Source organism: Sturnus vulgaris, chromosome 3 (genome assembly GCF_052056855.1).
Source record: "Sturnus vulgaris isolate bStuVul1 chromosome 3, bStuVul1.hap1, whole genome shotgun sequence".
NCBI lineage: Eukaryota > Metazoa > Chordata > Aves > Passeriformes > Sturnidae > Sturnus > Sturnus vulgaris.
Window position 1 is genome coordinate 14,126,551 of NC_142245.1, and position 11,667 is coordinate 14,138,217.

The window sequence follows — 11,667 nt, forward strand, 5'->3', positions numbered from 1 at the left end:
TGCAAAGAGACAGAATAATATTTCAGGTACAGTATTTTATTGATGGAACAATCAGATTGAGGCCTATAGGGAAACTCAGATGATGGAAAGAATTATTTGAATGCTGGCATTTTTTCCAAAGGGATTTTAAGCACTTCCAGCCATGGCTGTATAACATGGGATGTGCATAACAGTTAGCTCTGGAGATGATTTCTCTTTAGGTTTGGGTATTCTCAGTGGTATTTCTGCCCTCCTGTGAGATGTTCAGGAACGTGTGAAATTTCCAGGTTCTCTCTTCAGCAAATCTGGAAGTCTGGGAGATCCATGTGTGTTTGAACTGTAAGGAGCAGGATTTAATCGCTGACGTGAGCTTTCTGCTTTGTTTAACACTTCCACGTTTCATTCTCCCTTATACACAGTGGGTCCGTGTCTGATATTTAAACCTAAAAATATCTCACCAGGAGAAATAAAAGGAACATGAATGTCTTGTTATCGCTCTGTACAAGTCACATCTGGTGATGGTTCTGTTACTTTCTTCAGCCATTTCTTTAAAGACAGCTTCATAAACATAGGCCAAGGTTAATCTTTTCTGATGTAAAGCTGAGGTAATGGGCTCCAGCATTTCAAGTGTTCTCTGCCTGGTTAAAAATGTTACTTTGTAAAGCAGTATTTTTATTATATGTCTATTTTCAGGTTAACGTTGTAACACAGATTTTTTTTTTTTTTTTTGCAAATAGTCTGGAAATCCAAAGAAGTACTAACTGCATAGAATCTGAAATGAAGCATTCCAAACCTATAGTGTTTTATTGTGTCAGTTATGCCAAGATATCTGTTAGTCTGGACTGTTAAAATGACAAATTCAACTCTACATTAAGAGCTTCACTGCTTTTTGGAATTATCCAGTGATATGTAACTTTGGAAAAAAATTAGTATGAAGGAATGGTAGTCCTGAAAGGTCTCCAGACCACAAACATGTAGGAGGATTCCTCACACATATACTTCCTATTTAGGAGTTTCTCAATCTCAATCTGAGAGGAGTTGCATGCTTGAGTCTATGTGTTCTGAATTATTTTCTCTCATGCAAGTCAATTTTATGCTTAGCTCTCCTATCTCAAAGTAGATGGCAAGATATGAGCGGATTTTACATGTAATCCAAAATCTTCCATCTGGGTCACTGGGTTCATGATAATTGCATCTTTTCTTGGCTGGAAATCACTACCACTGACAAGACAAGCTAGTGCTGGAAAATCTTGCTTCAATTATGAAAGTATTTTCTAACATCAGACATGCTTTTTCTTCTTCCCTACAGAAAAATGCACTCTTAGCAGATGAGATTATTTACAGAATCTGCAGCTCCCCTTCTGGATTCTGATCACCAAGTGAAAAAGTGGAGAAGTACCCAGAAAGCAGTTGTGGAATAAAGAGCCCATTTCATCCTTCAGGGCTTTCCTGCTGGTTTAGTGGAAAGCTGGATGGATGGATGGATGGATGGATGGATGGATGGATGGATGGATGGATGGATAAAGCTTGCAGAAAGAAAAATCAGCTCTTGGCTAGGTGAGAAGGAGATTTTATCCACAGAGTCCCAGGAGAAATTTCTGAGTCAGCTTCTCTTAGCCTTGTAACAGTAGCCTGGAGGGTTAAGCTCATCCTGAAGCTTTAACTCTGAGACTTGGTTTAAGACAATTTAAGAGGTGGACACTCTAAAATTAGTTACCTCCCCTTCGTTTCAACCAATCCCTTTCCACCAATATGGAGAAATGAAATATGAGTAGATATGAGTGAAAAAATAAGACTTTACCAACAAGTGAAACAGCAACAGGAAAAAACAAAACAAAACAAAAAACCCCCAAAACCCCAAACAAAACGCGAATAATCAGTAGATACAAAATTTCTACATCTCATGAACAATTGGAGGTCTTTAGGGAAACATCAACTCTCTGCCTTTCTTCATGGGACGAAACTGACTTTTGTCCTTGGAAATGCCTAGGGGTTCTGAACTTTGATTGTGTCAAAATCATGAAGTAAAAATTAGCATTTGTTTAATAGACTGGTGTGTCAGCCCAGCCTTTTAAAGATCACCTTTAAAAAAACAGTCAAACAAATCAACTGGTCTGGAAGAAGAAAATGCTAAAAATCTGTGAGAAGAGACCTTTTACATCAACTTCTTTTAAAAAAGTTTTATGACATAAAACTTGCACATGATCTGAAATAGCTGGAAGCAAATGAAAGAGAAGGCTGCTGTAAGGTGAGAGAGAGTTTCTGAATCTGCCCAGCGTGAATTCCTTTCCTCCTGACGCATGTGAGATCTGTTCCTCCTTCCATCTTATTCCTTTCTATTTTAGGAGACGCTGTTCCTAAAGTGGGTAAATTTGCTTTTCTTTATTCCAAATCAATGGCCGTTCAGGAGAACTTAAGAAGTATGTTAGTGGTCAGTGATGAGGTTTTGTTTTCTTTTTCCCTTAGTATTTGGAGTTAAGTCTTTATAAACATTGTGCTTAGACTGCAACTTTTCAGGAGTTTATGGCCATCTTGAGTGATGTTTCCTTGAAATATGTAACAGCAAAGCCAAATAATCACAAAGAGCATGTGCTGGGTATTTCCACCCTAGGAATTTAAAATTTTCTGACTTCACTTATGATGCTGCAGTGTAACCACCTGGTGGAGTTAGTGATTGCAAGGCTTGATTAACAGTACAGACTTTTAGACTAGAATTTGTTTCTTCTGAACCTTGTACACTGTTGTGTGGTAGAAATATTTCATAGCTTATTCCAGCTATGTTTTTTGAAAAATTACAGCTTGATGAAGCCTTGATTCTGCTATTACTGGAGGATGTTCCATGGTTCAGGTCTGTTTAGGTGTGGCAGGTCCAATGAAAATATGTTCTCTCCAATGAGGGCTGGATATATCTGGACTCTTCTGTTTCGGAAAACCCTCGAAGCAAAGCATATGTAGTACCTTTGTAGCAAAACATGAGTGAAATCACATAGTGGCTCTTGCATAGCTTGGCTTAGAAAAAATAACCCTTTGCTGAATATGTGGCTGTCGATGTCAAAGCTCTCTTCCGAGGTTTGGGGGATTAAACAAGAGGTGAGATGGGAATTGTCTTGTCTTTCCTCTCTTTCAAAACTAGATTGTTTTAATATGGCAGACAAACTTCTTCTGCCAATAAACCTGATGTGCTGAGTCTCAGGGAGAGGGATGCTTTGTTTCAAGCAGTGTTTCATTTAAAAAAAGGTTAATTTCTTGGATACGAAAACCAAAGCTTCCTGAAAGAAATGTGCTGTTGAACTAATTCCAGTACTTTCAAGTTACTGCTACCTGTTGAAGCGTAGTAATTCCTCAGAAGCAAAATAAGGGTTTTTTTTCACAGATTTTAAAGAAGTTGTGACTTTTCTCAGTTTTACAAGAGCTTCTCAGGAGTTACAGCATTAACTCTTTTATGTTATCATACATCCAAACTGAAAAACCCCTTTATTCCCTATGCCAATTATCTTTTTAGGGTTGAAGAGTTGCTACAGTTAATGTATATCACAAGCTCTTGATTCATGGGAATATGTTTAGCTTTGCTATGCTTAGTCTTTGCAAAAACTTCTGCTCAGTCTTTCTGAGTTTTAATTATTGACTTTTGATTGAATGATTGGATTTTGCAGAAGCATAGCTGATATTAATGCATTTAAAACATAAGTCTGGAGGATGTGATATTCCAGAAGACGTTTGTGTAAGCTGAGAAGTGAGGCTAATGTTTTACTCTTCTATTTCATTGTAGGCTCAGTAGTAATTATTTACACTGATGAATAGAGAAATGGAGCAAAAAGGTTCTGCCCTGGGCTTTTACTGTGAATTTGAGGCTGAGCAAAATAACTACTGTTTCTTTTTCATGGAGAGCAATGCAGGAGATGTGACAAAATGTGCCTAAGGAATAAGGTGGTGACAAGATCCTGTCTGTGAGGAAACCAGCAGGAATTAGGGTAGGATGTTCCCCAGGGGGCCAATCAGTGCAGCTCTGCTGACTCCCAAAAGCATGAGCCAGTTCAGGAAGCCTGATGATCTGGCCCTGCCTACCGGAATGTTTTCTCAAAAGATTGATGCTTATTTCCCTTTTTTCATGAGAGAGACATCTACCAGAATGCTCCCAATAACCCCCACCAATAACCAACCCACAAACTTCAAGACATACCCTTTATACAGATTGTAATGTGGTGATACCAACAGGCGTGCTCTAACTAAATACTCCAATAAGGGGGGAGAATAACTGCCAGAAGAATAAACATTTGCATGCTTCCCATGTAAGCCAACTCACTAAATGCTGGGGCTTAGGTGAAATATTCCTTGAACAAGCTATTCCCAGTTATCCACTGTGAGGTCTCTGAAAAGGAAATGGCCTGTTGGGTCATGTGGTAGGTTTGTGCTGTGCTCACATCGTACTGCCCTAAGTAGTTACAGCATCATCAAAGGAACCTACCAGAGACAGGATCCGCAAATGTCACTGAGCAGCTGCTCTCTTTGCTCTTCCCTGAAGCACCTGGCAGTACCCCTGGGATGCCTGTCTGGGTGCAACCCTGCTGACAGAATATGGCAACTGCTAATATCCTCATTCTGTTTCCTTTGATCTGTCCTCAAAAAGTACAGCTTGTTCAAAACAACTGAAGGAAGCAGAAGCCATCAGTTCTCTTGAAATAATTTTTTTTGGAAAATCTATACATTGGCTTTGGAGGTTGCTTGTCGAAATAAACCCAGCACTGCTTAAAAATTTGATACAACTCAAGAACCGTTTTGAAACTTGATTAATTTCTAGTTAAAGTGAAATCTGAAGTCATGTGAGGGTTTTGGTAAGTTCAGCTTTTGTTGTAAGAGCTGTTCTGCATAAGCTCTTTTCTCTCAGGGGCTGGCTGCTGTTGTACCATTTTGCGTTATAGTTTCTGAATTCACCCCACAGTCTCATTGACTTCAGTGGGAATTTTCCTAGAACAAGGAATTAAATAATCTTCAGAATTAGTTCCCCCATGAATTCAGAATATTAGATATCTGTTCAAGTTATGCTACATGCTGTCAATTTTTCACCTGTTAAAAATTCTTGGAGCAGATGCAATAAAACTTCTCCAAGCTTGACAAGAAAAGTTACAGATAGTTTGAATTCTCTCCAGAAGTCTGGGAGTTTGGCCAGAGTTTGGGAAAGCTGCTCTGAAGTTCTCTTTCAGAAAGGAATTTTTTGTGCTAAGCTCTATATTTCACTGCTGTCAATTCTGTATGACTTTGGTGTTCTGCATTTAAATAAAGAGAAACAACACATTTTTGTGGTAAATTGTGAGTAGATAATAAAGGCCAGAGAAAACAACAATAAAAGAAAGAAGACCCACAATAATTTACTTATGTTTGGTTTTGTGTACGTGATGAAAGAGAAACTATAAGGAATACATAGGAAATTGAGGATGGGGTTATCATTAGCTATTCCAAATTGCAGGAATACATCTTATAATAACCACATTCCTTCATATGGAAGCAAACTTTAGGCTTGAAACATTTTTAGTCTTTCTTGGCTTTTCTAGATGTGCTCATCTGTCAGTGTAAGTGAAATCCTAAAGCCAGCAGGGGGGACATTGTAACAGACTTCACATGTGCCCACTGGACCTTTTTCTCTCATTTTTCTAACTACAGATAAACTGATTGATTGGAAATTATTGCCATTTGCCTTGATCCTGCCTGTGAAGGCTGCTTCCAAGTATTTTCTTTTCCAGGTTTTCTTATCCTATAATTTTTTCTAAAAGGAGCCTTCTCTCTAATCAAATCCTTTTGACAAGCTATGGAGGATTTTGATATTAATTCAAAATTTTTATCTATGAAGTATATTTAATAAATACTTACTTTTCAGGATGTATTAGCAAATAATCTAGAGGTCCACATGTATCTGTATTAGATGCATAAACTTCCCAATTTCTCATGATTAAGGAAAGAGGATTTTTTGAGAATTTTCTGCAGTGAAGTGAAGTTTATTTAACATTTTGTAGCTGAGCACCTTATATATAGCATACCCTTCTGAACTGGCATTCTTTTGGCTGAATAGAAATGAATCTTTGGGGTATGGCTGGTTTCTAGAATGCATAAATTCTTATGAGTGTGTTTTGGTTTTCTGTTTCAAGGTATCAAATACATGGCTATTTTGTTCAATTAAAAAATCAGGTGCTCTGAAAGCATCATAACCACATCACCCTTAAAATGCTTTAAATACTTTGTCTCAATGGATTCAGTCTTGGCTTTCAGCACAGTAACAACCTTTTTTGGTTTTGTTTTTTGTTTGTTTGGTTTGCTTTTGTTTTGTTCTCTTTCGTTTCCTCTCTATCCTTCCTGGACATATGGACATTTTTTTCTCTTTCTCTAAACCAGGTATACTGCACATCCTTGTTTTGTCCAGGAGAAGCCCAAGGTATTAACACAGCAGCGAGGCTGAAGTTTCACACATGGGATTCCCTCAATGGGCAGTGTGGCAGCAGAATTTTAGTTTGGAAATCCTCTAGAAGATTATTTGGCAGTAGACCACTACAACAGTTCCTAATTTTATTTTGAAGCTAGCATTCCAGATCATGACTGTAGTTCTTCATTGGTTGGGCAGCTATAGATGACTTTGTTCAAGTGATTCTGAATACAAATGTGCAAACTTTGGTTTTGGCATAATTTGTCTAATACAGCTGTGAGTGAAAATCCTTCCTTATTGTAATAGGTAGAACACTGAAGCTAAAGGCGTTTTTGTGATGCAATATTGTGACAGAGCATGTGATGAACTGGGTGGTGTGTGGTGCAAACAAGTGGGGAAAGTGAAGTCCTACGCTGATACTCAAAATATATTTTTAGTCTTCACTATCTCCTCTTTCTCTGTAGGATGAAATGACATAATTCATCATCTCAAGCTGTCCTGTACAGGCCTGGGGAACAGATAATGCCCCCGTGGAAGCTAAGATAAAACCATTTGATCTCAGCAGCCAGCACATAATAAAAAAAAAAAAAAAATATTGTGAAAGGTTTCAGCTGGTGATTCTCCAGGGCAACTTTAGGTCATTTGGGATGTTGCTTATCCAGGACCTTACTGTCCATAAATGGTGCTTCTCATGATGGAGAAAAGATTGAAGACAGACAAAATGTCAAGATTTGTTATATGTAGTATCTAGCTTGCTGTTTCCAGCATTTTTAAAATAAATACTCTTATTATTCAAGGTCAGCATAATCCTCAATGTACTTAATTGATTCTGGAGTGAAACACTAAATTCAGGATGTGTGTGTGTATAGAACAAATGGATTGCTGATATATATCAAGTGAGGTTGTTTTTTGTCATGCTCTGTTTTGACTATTGTTCTGTAAACCTACTTCAAGGAAGATATTTCTGTGGCAGATTCACGATGAGCAGGCCTGAATGAATGTGAACTAGGAAAGGATTGTGCCTGTAGTTACTCGATTGTGGCAGAGAGAACAAGAGACAGAGTTGCAGTCTCAGAGCACAGCAGAACTTTTTTGTAATAAATTGACTATGGAGAAGTTGGGGGATCATTGACTGAAGAAAGAATGAAGCAACCTCTTCAGAAAAGGTTATGAAGCCTGCTGAATTAGAACTGTGCATTATAGCAGGCTTCAGTATTTGCATTGGAATCATCTTGGAGCACTGTGATGAAAGCATGGGATTGATTCATGACCGTACTTCTGAGTGAATGCTGGTTTTTTTTAACAAATCAAGAAAAATAGGTTCATGTGGTTCTCAGATTTGGAAGCTGCTAGAAACCATCCAAAACAAGTTGGAAATAGTGGCTCCTCTTGATAATGTTCACTTAAACCTACTGCCTGTTTGAGGTATCAGAGTTCATCAGTTCACTTCTCACAGCTTTGTCAGCCTTAGATGGTGAGAAACAGTTCAGATATTCAAAGAGTTTCATAGATATGGTTTAATAAGCACAGATATTTGTTATTTGATGAAAAAAAAGGCTCCCAATGCAACATTTGATGGTATATGAAAATTTATATTTTCTAATCCCATTTGTGATGGCTATTCCTTTTTCCCCAGCACAGGTATGATGCATCCCTGAGAAAGTGTCTTTGAATATCCTTCTGGATACTGAATATTTCTAAACTGAGGCAGTGCATGTTATTTGACCTGCACAGTAGTGCTTAAATTATACAAATTATGGCATGGCTGGGGAGCTGAAGGCTTCATGGTGCCAAATGTTCAGGAGACTTCTCATCTTTGTAAGAATTTGAACTCTTCAAGAACAAGAGCATAATGGGCCATCTATTCTGATTTAAGATGATTTTATTGCAAACAAGTGGCAACTGACATGAACATATCAGCCTGGCCGCCTTCAGCTTTTTGATGGGAAGTTCAGGTGCCATTGCCATCTTGGCAAGGATGGTTGAGAACTTCAGGCCTTCTACTTTTTGGGCTTCCTGGAGACACCTCTGATCATTGGGCTGGGGTAGGAATTAATCGATACCAATTTAAAAAAATAGTTTTGTTTTGTTTTAGTTTTTTTTTTTTTTCCAGTTTTGGACACCCTTGATACTTGATCTCATTTGTAATCAAAGAGCAGCAGACAACATTGATAACTTCTTTTTCAAAAGACTTTTGGGCAAAAAGAGATATTGACTTACTGGTGCAGTGGATTTTGCTAAGCAACAAAAGCCTGAACTAGAAAAAACAAACTCAAACTCCTGCATTACAGTTCTACCCTGTGAGTGGATCACTTCAGAAAGGACTCTTTCATGTGGCTAAAAGCAGTGTCCCTCTGTCACAATACACACTGGCATTGAGTTCCTGCACCTTAAAAGCCTTTGAAAGCACCATGAAAATGGTGCTGAAAAATGAAAATTATGTTGGTGTTTTGGGCTGTGGAACTCTGTTTTTGGTCTCTAAGTTATTTCTGATGCTCCTGCAATTGGAGCAGGCAGGGAATAGGTGTCTGTGATCTTTTCTCTGGTCAATACCACTAATGCTGACTACAAGGATGGTGAAACATTTAGTCCTTGCTCTGATTTCCCTTTTCTCTTTGTTCTCCTTTGTATGCCTGGGGACAAAATGCTAAACCCTCACCCAGTTTTCTAAAAGCATCTGATCATTTTTGCAGAATGGGTTACTGCTAGAATCCAGCCTTTATTAGGTGAAAAACATGTTAAAGCTTTTTAGTATGGGAAGCAAGTGACTTAATGATGAGAACTGGGTGTCTCCTAATGTGTCTTGCATTTGTCTTTGAAAATACCTTTGAGGGAAGAGAAAAAATATCCATTAAAAAGAAAAAAAAGGAAAAAACACAAGATGAATGAGTGTGTGGGGCTGGTGAGCACAGCTGCTCTTTCTCTCTATGTGTGTACATAACTTGGGGTAGAAAGTGGGTCTGGACTGTGGGAAATTATGATTAAATGAAGTGCCCTTCCTGTTATTGCCAATGCAAAAAGATTTCATTACTCTATTGATTTACAGTGATTAATGTTTTCTTTCTCTTTTTTCCCTCTTTCTTATTTTTATTTAAGGCTGTATTGTCAGAAGAGTGGCCATTCACAGCTGCTTATTGATTCCAACCAGGGCTGAAAGATGATTGAGTGCTGCGACTTTTTGGACCCCATTGTTTCTCCTTGTGCTCCAGTGGGAAAACAATTAAAAGTATTACCAATAACAACATCTCTGGATGTTCTTTTGGTCTCTGAATATATAGGGATGAAGATGGAAATGCCAGTGACTGCCTGACAGCCAGCTGAAGATGAATGCCCATCATTTTATGAGATAACAATCAGATACAAACATGCAATTGCTTCTTTAGGACAAAACGGAAGTATTACTTTAATCCGTAAAACTGCAGACATACACTAATAAAGAAAATATTTAAGAATTTGGCCATATTGTAATTTGTTTATGGTAATCAAACTCCTAGAAACATGTTTGCTTAGCTGTTCAATGAGAAGCTGTTACTGGGTTTTATATTGTTCTGTCACTGGGATAATGATATTAGGGATGTAATTGGCTCTTGACTTTGGTTGGTACTATGCATGTTTGAATCCATAAATAGGATTTAGCTTTGCTAAATATAGAGTGGGATTATGGAGCAGTGCTAAGGCTGTTTTTAGTATTTCACTTCAGCATTTCAGTGAACAAGAATGGTTTTGTTCCATGCAAGTTTGTTCTCCCACTGGGGAAAAATATGGACAAGTGAAAACATATCTAATAGGCTGAGGAGGGAACTAAAGAGGATGCTGGAAGAAATTGTGGATTTTTAATCATTGTCAAAATAGTAGATTTTATATCATTCTAAACTGCTGTTGGAATTCAGTAATTCATAGTTCCTGCTTACAGCTGACACCACACTTGGGTCACAGGCACCTGAGTTTTCTATCTCCTTCCACCTCTGGTTCCAAAGCCTACTCATCTCCCCTAAAGGATGTTTTTGTCACTGAATACCTCTGGATCTGGGGGCATTAAGCACTACTTTATTACTGCTGAGATGCACTGTTAAATGACAAGGGGAATTTCTCCTGGTTGGTGGCCATGTTGTTGGGAGATATTTAGGAGTGACAATCTTTGGCTGATCACAGGCATTTCTTTGGACTTGGCTCATGGGAGCTCTGTAAACTTCCTGCAGGGAATTAAAAAAAAAATCAGAAGAATAGGAAGGTTTCCCTCTCCTTTATCCTAAACCAAAAGTAAACAGCCAGAACTCAAATAATTAGGAAGTAATGTGTTTATGTGCTTCATGCTACAGCTTCATCGTAACTGAAATGATCTTTCCTTGTAGGAGTCAGACAGTGGAGGCTGCTGCTTTTCCAGGGAAATCTACAGTTCTGGAAAAAGTCTTCAATTGCCCTGAACCTGTGCACAGCAAACATTGTTGGTCTTTTCCTTCTGCTAACGGTCTGTTAGGCATCACATGTTAATTAAAAAACCTCTGTGTGGTTACTGCTGTGTGAAGGGAGTGAGCAGAACCTGTGAGGGTCTGTTATTCCACAGGTTCCTTCATGCACAGGAAAACTTTCCTTAGGATTTTTCTTTGTAGCTGCAGTGGAAGTATCATGAGCAAAGAGCTGCAAGGAGATGGCCATGGGTGCGCAGAAGTGTGTGTGACCTTTAAGTAGCCCAGTGGTGCAAGCCATGTGCAATGTAGAAAATTCTGGCATTTGGGCTTCCTTGTTTTACAGGAACCCTGTTGTTCCAGTTAGATGAAAAATTATTTGCTATCTTCCATGCATCTTGTGTGCTTGTGGTTTTTTTTTCTCCCCACCCCCCAATTACATTTGTTTGTTCTGTCACTGGTATTTTTACTCTGGCAGAGAATATTTGGAGATCAGGGTTACCTGAGCATAGATGCTGTCAGTTAGGTTGCAATAAAACTCTGCTAGTCCCTTCATCATAAATCACAGGCCCTAATTTGGAGACTTAAATTACAGGTATGTCTTCTGAACTACCCTCTGCAATTAAAGTGCAATAAAAATACCTGCCACGGTTTTTAATAAGCACCCTAGTCAGAGTAATGCCAACTATCTGCTGGCTGCTGTTGGGATGTTAAATTTTTTACAGCTATTAAATATAGTGAGCAGCATTGCTGCTGCCAGTTGTTAGGAGAAACACCAGCGTTGCCACCAGCTGTTTAGCTGGAAATGTAATGTTGTTTCCCCTGAGGGAAGGAGGCATTTATGAGAAAGAAAGGTGTGATGGAGACAGC

The 11,667-nt window shown here is 38.5% G+C and overlaps 1 protein-coding gene across 2 annotated transcripts in view; it reads left to right on the plus strand.

Moving 5' to 3' along the window:
* The window catches only part of LOC148224185 (uncharacterized), a 161,560-nt gene extending 151,640 nt beyond the window's left edge, over positions 1-9,920 (plus strand). Inside the window, exon 6 of one of the 2 annotated variants that reach the window (XR_015802151.1) lies at positions 1,289-7,713. Coding sequence is in view for 1 of the 2 variants with exons in the window: in XM_088160999.1 (XP_088017125.1) it covers positions 9,488-9,545 (58 nt within the window). In the remaining variant the exon portion in view is untranslated. Of the gene's footprint in view, positions 1-1,288; positions 7,714-9,487 lie in introns of those variants that run through there. The other variant, XM_088160999.1, reaches the window with a different exon arrangement.
* The last annotated feature ends 1,747 nt before the right edge of the window (positions 9,921-11,667 follow it).